Below are 7,389 nucleotides of genomic sequence, written 5' to 3'. Positions count from 1 at the left end.
TACAAATGTACATATATTCAAATATTTGTTTTGAAAATAAAGTGTTTAGTAGGGATCCTAGTCCACACGATATTTGCTTTTTAAAAAGGCAACTGTCCACGGTCACTATTCAGGGGCGGACAGTTCTGCTCCTTCCTGGATTTGGTCATAAGCAGCTGTGCAGAGCCCGCACCACCCGCCCAGTAGCCACTGCCGCCTTCCTCATCACTATCCTTAGTTTCGGAGTCCACAACCCCAAGTGATTCCTGAGTCCAGCTCTGGATTTTGTCAAATTCATAACAACGTTCAAAATGACTGCATTTACATATGCTGCCAGCAATCTTAAGCCCAAAATGCTTCAAAGACTAAACAGTCATACGCATTTAAAATACATAGAAAAATAATATAATTAGAATTCATACAAAGTAGATTTTTACAAAACAAATACACTACATGAAATATATCTTATATCCAAGCACATAAACGTGGAAATATACATGAAAGTATACGCTTAAGAAAAAATATTTATTGTTAAATGTTGATCAGGCAGGTATAGACTGAGTTCTGGTTTACTGGTATAACTTCGAAGAGAACTTCAATTTGCTAGAAGACATTTTCACTCCATTCTCAAGCTTCTAAAAACAGTTCCTGAAGGGATTAGACAGCTGTTCCTCTTTCCAAATTCTGTTTAATTTCAGCTGTATATTTCCCATAGAACCTTTCTGCCTTCTTGTTGAATTTGGCATTCCTTTCATTAATGTAGTCAATGTCTGCATCATCATTATAGGGACGTCTCCGGCTGTATTTGTCTCGTTTTTCAATTCTGGGGAAAGAAGAAAATAATTTACAAAATTCAAAACTGCTTTCTTTTTTTTGGAGGAAGATCAGCCCTGAGCTAACTACTGCCAATCCTCCTCTTTTTGCTGAGGAAGACTGGCCCTGAGCTAACATCCCTGCCCATCTTCCTCTGCTTTATATGTGGAACACCTACCACAGCATGGCTTTTACCAAGCAGTGCCATGTCTGCACCCGGGATCCGAACCGGCGAACCCTGGGCCGCTGAGAAGCGGAATGTGCGCACTTAACCGCTGCACCACCAGGCCGGCCCCTTCTTTTTTGATCTTAATAAAACATGGCCAAACAGTTAAGACGAGAATCAGTTCACTTAGAATAGCACCCTCTGGGTGCGGAGGGCAGTCCAGTTTTCAACAAGATCAAGTTGAAACTGCTAATTAACAGCATAACCCCAGGTATGAAGCAGGAAATTCAGTAAATACAAACTCATCTTCACAATGCTTCTAAAAGAGCAATGCTACATTGGTCGGAACTGAACACATGAAGTACTACTTAAAAGAAAATGACTATTACAATAGTAATTATATAACAATAAACACGGCTAATGTGGAGTGCACGGTATGTCCGAGACCCTATTCTTATACTTACGTAAACTTACGTAACTCCTCAAATATAAATGCATTCTGCTCTGCCCAATATTCAGGCCATTGGTATTAAGAAACACAAATAGAATGAAGGTACATTTACTAGAACATTCGTACTTCTTCAAATCTAATAGTGGGATGGTTGTTAAAGTAAAAGCTTTTAAAGAATATTTTCCTTTAGACTTTTCCCTGCTTCAGTTATAACAACTCAATTTTTATCAATATTTTGCAACTCCATTCCAAATAGATGGACTCAACCATACTCGCTGTCTGTCCCCAAAACCACTAGAGATGCTAGGTCAGAAATTAGCAAGTATAACATCTGTCTTTTCACTTCACTCTAAGCACATTATATCCATTTTGTTGTTAAACATTTAAAATTTCAGGCTGCTGTACTGAGTACTCACTGCTTTTCCAGATCTGTGACCATCCTGTCAATTTCCTCTGTGGAAGGCACATGTGTTCCATGAAGAAGACTGTTGGATGTTGGGAAAAACTCTTCTCCACTGAAAAAACAGCAGAATGGACTTACAGTGACACTACAAGTGCTCCACGTTTTCAAAGTAAACCACCATTCACAATTAGAGATCAAATATATACGTATATTTACTGTGAGCTCTTACCTTAATTTTTTTTAAAAAAAGAAAACAAAATTGGAAGGGACCTCAGAAATTACCTACTCCAACACCTTCATCCTACAGATGAAAGAGCCAAGGGCCAGAGGTCAAAGGACTCGCCTCTATGTTCAGGTTATGTCTCTTTCCACTAAAGCAGGGTCAGCCAGGGTGCATGGGTGTGTGTGAACAGTTCTATCAGGACACTGTCACACCATTTGTTTGTGTATCCTCTGGGGCTGCCGTCACATCACAACGCAGAGCTGAGTAGTTGTGACAGAGACCGTATACCCACAAAGCCTAAATATTTACTCTCTGGTCCTGTACAGAAGTTCACTCATCCCAGCACTAATGCATCCTGCCTCCAAAACATCTGATTAACTACGATAATCCGGGTGTTAAACACTCAACTCCCAGTCTCAGAAGGCCCAGCTAGAAAGACAACCACATGGTTAACAAAAACAAAACTAAGTTTATGGAGTGAGCAACAAATAGCGTTGTCAAGGGGCTGGCCCCATGGCCAAGTGGTTAAGTTCGTGCGCTCTGCCTCAGCGGCCCAGGGTTTCGCCGGTTCTGATCTTGGGCACGGACCTAGTACCACTCATCAGCCCACGCTGAGGCGGCGTCCCACATAGCAGAACCAGAAGGACCTACAACTAGAATACACAACTATGTACTGGGGGGCTTTGGGGAGAAGAAGAAACAAAAAAAGGTTTTTTTAGTAAATAAATAGTGTCACCAAGACCAGAAAAATTCTTAAGACAGCTCTTGATAACCCATACCTAAGCATTTAAAGCGTGTTTGTATTTATGTATGTGTGTACGGATGTGTATACACAAACACATCTATATCACTTCAGGATGAAAAAAGGACTTGAATTAACGCTGTCAACTTACTGCTTTTCTCTCAGTCTCTCATACGTTTCCATGTCAGGTTTGATCTGCTTGGTCAGCCGATGATACTGACGTAGCTGGGCAGCAGCATAATCTAAAAATAAAATCGGCATCAGAGATGATTATCTGTTTGGTCATGACTATGCAGACAAGAATCAAAATTATTATTAGCAATTTATGCACAAGACTCTAATCTGAGCCTCTATCCTGAAGATGCAGATAACACAGGCTTTGATTAATTTAACCACAAGGAACCAAATAACCCAGCTGACTGAAGGACGGCCACTTTTACTTCTCCCTGGGAGACATGTTTGTCTTTTTCTTGGGTTTAAGCCTCTTAAGAGGATATTCCACGAAGGCACATGTCCTTTCCTAAAACCAGAAACGCTGAAGGCAATGCTTATCTGACTGGCCCATTCAATAAAGTAAAAGCCAATTTTACCTGAAAATCCCAGATCGGGGTTTTTCCTCTTCTTTTTCCTCTCCCATCTTTCTGCATCTTCTGCGCTGATCTCTAGCAACTTCACTTTCTCATAGTCCTCTCCCCTTGCTGCACATTCCTAAAAAGAAAGAAAAAAAGCTAATGCCTGCAATTTTGGTACAAGCAATTATTTGATCTATTTTAAATCAAGATTAAATAAAGCTATCCAGTAACACTTTAAAAATAATGATTAATTTTTGCAGGAAATTCGGGAATCTGCTATGGTATATAAGTGAGTGCATCAACTTAAAAAATAACACTTATTCAACATTTATAAGGTATCAGACTCTCTTTAAATGTTTTACATGCATTGACTCATTTAATTCATAATTAATTCAAATAATTATTATTATAGTCCCCATTTTAGAGATGAGAAAACAAAGCAAAGAGAGGTTAAATAATTCACCCAAAGTGTTGCAGCTACTGAAAAGCAGAGCCAGGACGAGAACTCTGGAGGCTGGCTCCAGAGCCAGTGGACAAAACCACCACTCTGTACTGTCTCCATCCAACAGAAATGACTGAATAAGCCACGTGTGGAGACAGCAGAGTCACTCCTAACCTTTTTCTTTTCTTCTTCCTGTAGTTCCCATTCCAAACGAGCTTTTTTGGCTTCCCAATTGGCAGGTAACTTAAGTCTTTTATCTTCTTCAACAACTTCCTGGTGATTTAATTTACGAGCTTCATTCTAAAATCACAAAAAGTCTGTCAGCTGAAACATGAAAATAAATCTAAACAAATCTTGCCTTCTTTGAGGATGGTCAGGTAAGACACATGAACAAGGGGACTACAATTCCTCCTAAAAGTAATAGAGAGCCATCAAAGGAGTTTAAGCAAGGGCACAGACTAATTAGGTCCACACTTGTATGTAGTCAAGAAACGTGTTGGACCGCCCTGGTTTGCTGTTCCAGAGGCCTGGGGTCAAGGTCAGCTTTGCCTCTGTTTACCTGCGTGGTCCCTTTGAGCAGGCCCCTTAGGGTTGGATCGGGCATGATTTCACAAAGTGGGGAAGGCATACTACAGTGGCACTTAAGTAGACTTCAGATGGCATGAAATATTATATCACATGATGAGAAAGATATTCTACTTTCAGGGCTGGCCCGGTGGCGCAGTGGTTAAGTTCACACGTTTGCTTTAGCGGCCCAGGGTTCGCCAGTTCAGATCCCAGTGCGGACCTACGCACTGCTTGGCAAGCCATGCTGTGGCAGGCATCCCACATATAAAACAGAGGAAGACGGGCAGGGATGTTAGCTCAGGGCCAGTCTTCCTCAGCAAAAAGAGGAGGATTGGCAGCAGATGTTAGCTCAGGCCTGATCTTCCTCAAAAAAAAAAAAAAAAAGATATTCTACTTTCAATTCTCTTTTAATCCTAATTAATTCAAGGAAAAAGCCTCAATTTGGATGTTAGTTTCCTCTTTTTAAAATATTTTAACAGTTTACATTATGGCAAATGAAAGGGATTTTTCATTTGAATCACTCTATGAAGTCTGTTTTAAAATAAGTTTAACTGCATAAAACAAAATGAGTATATTATCTTAAGGACAACCTAAGTTAGACGCTTCTTAGGTCACAAGCTTGTGGCATTTTGTCCAGAAACCCATGTCCCCTAATTTCTAACCACATGTTCTTTACACAGTCCCTTCAAGTAAATATTTAAATGTGTTTAATTCCTTATTAGACTAACTTTTTCTGGGCAAAAAGAGCCTCCTCTCAGCTACCAGCCCTCACGTACTCTGGGCTCTGGCAGCGCCCTCCAAGTGAAGACACTGAGAATACACCTGTAGCCCAACAAAGTTGTGCTGGTTGCACTGCAGGAGACAGCAAACCATGGGGGAACTGTAGGCATCTCAGCGGGAGGGTTTTAGGACGGGCCAGTTACAGGATTTGGGTTTGCGTCAGATGAAGGAGGCGGTCACAGAAGTACGGTTGTGGTCTGGATTAGGCACTGTCAGAAAGCCAGAGCATTCCATGATCGGGTATCTTAAGTGTTTCTACAGGAGGTAGGATTAATGGAGTGAGGCTAATGCTGTATTTGGTAATAACTGTCACTGATGTTAGCAGAAAAGGGGGATATGTGGGCATTTCTGTGGTTTGAACCCTCTTGTTTTTGTCTCACTCCAACAGTCAGAGTGATGCTGGGGTTCTGTGAAACAATGGCCAAGCAGCCAGTCAGGCCACTTCAAGTTGAAATAGTCAAGACCCGCTTTTTCTTTTCTCAGCTCCAACTGCAACCAGTTGTTTGCTGGGCTCTTATTCCTAATGCGAATTCTCTTCCTCTGCATTTGTCTCCTCTGCTTAGGTATTTCTTTCTCCTACTTCTTTCTTTGTCTGATAATATCTTACTCATCTTTCAAACAGTAGTTTAGGGATCACCTCTTAAATGAGGCGCTGCCTGGAGCCTCTCTAACTGTACTGATCTCTCTTTCTCTGCACTCCCAGGGCACTTTGTCTCTAATGCTAGCATGCCATTTACCACAACATAATCTCTGGCTATAAAGCTGTCTCCTCTGCTTAAGAGCACAGGCCTTCTCATAATCATCTGGCTCCTCACCAACGAGCTAAACCACTGACACTACAGACTTCCAGAGATTTGCTGACTATTTTTGAGTGAAGAGGCAACTAGCTCTCTTATTAACAATGGACAAGTTTCTTCCAGTCTCCAGCTCTACTTATTTTCCTAGATAAAATGAAAAGTCTATTAGAATCATACAGCGAGGAGGCTGTTAATAGACTCCCAACCCAGCCCAGATAAGTTAAATCAGATGTGGGTAGGAGAAGGCTTGGAGAGAGCATGTGTATTTTCACTGTGCTGCCGGGGTTGAGAACCACCGGGACAGAGCCCTCATCCAGCTCCACGGGCCCGGCAGGCGCGCTGCTCGGCTCCCTCGTCCCTCCGCACACGCGCACGGGCCTGGCCAAGGGACCGTCCCGGCCGGCCTCCGGGCCACTCACCCGTTTCAGGTGCAGCTCCCGGAATTTGCGCAGTCTCTGCTCGCGCTTCTGGGCGGCCAGCTCCTCGGCCGCCGCGACGGGCTGCTCCTCCTCCGCGCCGCCCACCGGCCCCTGCGGCGAGGAAGGCCGGCTTGAGGCGGGGCCGGCTCCGAGGCTCCCGACGGCCCGGGCCGGGCGCTCGCCTTCACCCTACCCCACAGTATCTGTGCCCCCTGACCCGGCACCCAGGCATCTCCTCCACCTCTTGCCGCCCCCCGGAGCCCTCCCCAACAAAACCGCCTGGGTAGAGACCGCAGCACTTACTCTCTGGGATAGAGTCGCAGCCGCCATCACAAACCTCCTTTCCTCACTTCCGGCAACAACACAGAGCACTTCCGTCGGCCTTTGGACCGCCCCATCAATATATACCAATTACGGTAAGCCCCGCCCCTTCCTGGCAGCCTCAGGCACTTAGGACCAATCCCAACCCCTTTTAGCAGGGCGATGTTTTCCATTGGGCAGGGCCTTGCGCAGCCGCAAAAGGGTGCAGAGGGAAGGGCGGGGTGAGGCAGGGCGTGGAACCGCTCAGATGACGGGTTAGGAGGGAATTGGCGAGCTGGAAGCGTAGTCCACGGTCACCTCAAGTGCATGCGGCTCCTTTAAGGGGACGGTGCTTTCCACTCAGCTCTTAGCTTCAGTGTCTCTTCCTCCGAGACAGCTCTCCCCTGGCTACTGGTCTCACTTAGGCCCTTAGGACTGTCATATGGCACCATTTTCATTCTCGTCTGTTCATTTTCCTTTACCCCATCAAGGCTGTAAAGCGCAGGATAGCAGGTCCCGTCTCATCTTGTACGTTCCTCCGTGCCCAGCAGGGAAACAGCGCCAGAACTAATAACAGTGCTGAAGTTATTCATATAATTCAGTAAGGTGCTGGATACGTGAGGGGTATAGGAAAATATTTTTTTTCTGCACTAACCCACTGATTAGATGTGGAAATGAAAAAGGAATGAAAAGATATGTCGGTATAGAATTTAAATAGTAACATGGTGAAAAATA

General features: G+C 44.0%; 1 protein-coding gene across 1 annotated transcript; it reads right to left on the bottom strand.

The window, feature by feature from the left end:
* Positions 1 to 361: 361 nt before the first annotated feature.
* On the bottom strand, positions 362 to 6,725 carry LOC124238835 (pre-mRNA-splicing factor SYF2-like). The gene is made up of 7 exons (XM_046660004.1): positions 6,658 to 6,725; positions 6,355 to 6,465; positions 3,966 to 4,091; positions 3,368 to 3,485; positions 2,929 to 3,019; positions 1,826 to 1,924; positions 362 to 802 (listed from the first exon to the last, which is right to left on the bottom strand). Exons 1-7 carry the CDS (start codon positions 6,682 to 6,684, stop codon positions 637 to 639), a joined length of 738 nt encoding a protein of 245 aa, XP_046515960.1. The 5' UTR covers positions 6,685 to 6,725; the 3' UTR covers positions 362 to 636.
* Positions 6,726 to 7,389: the final 664 nt, after the last annotated feature.

Source organism: Equus quagga, chromosome 5 (assembly GCF_021613505.1).
Source record: "Equus quagga isolate Etosha38 chromosome 5, UCLA_HA_Equagga_1.0, whole genome shotgun sequence".
Taxonomy (NCBI): Eukaryota; Metazoa; Chordata; class Mammalia; order Perissodactyla; family Equidae; genus Equus; species Equus quagga.
Note: the sequence above shows the minus strand (reverse complement) of the source record. Positions and strands in the feature narration are given on the sequence as shown.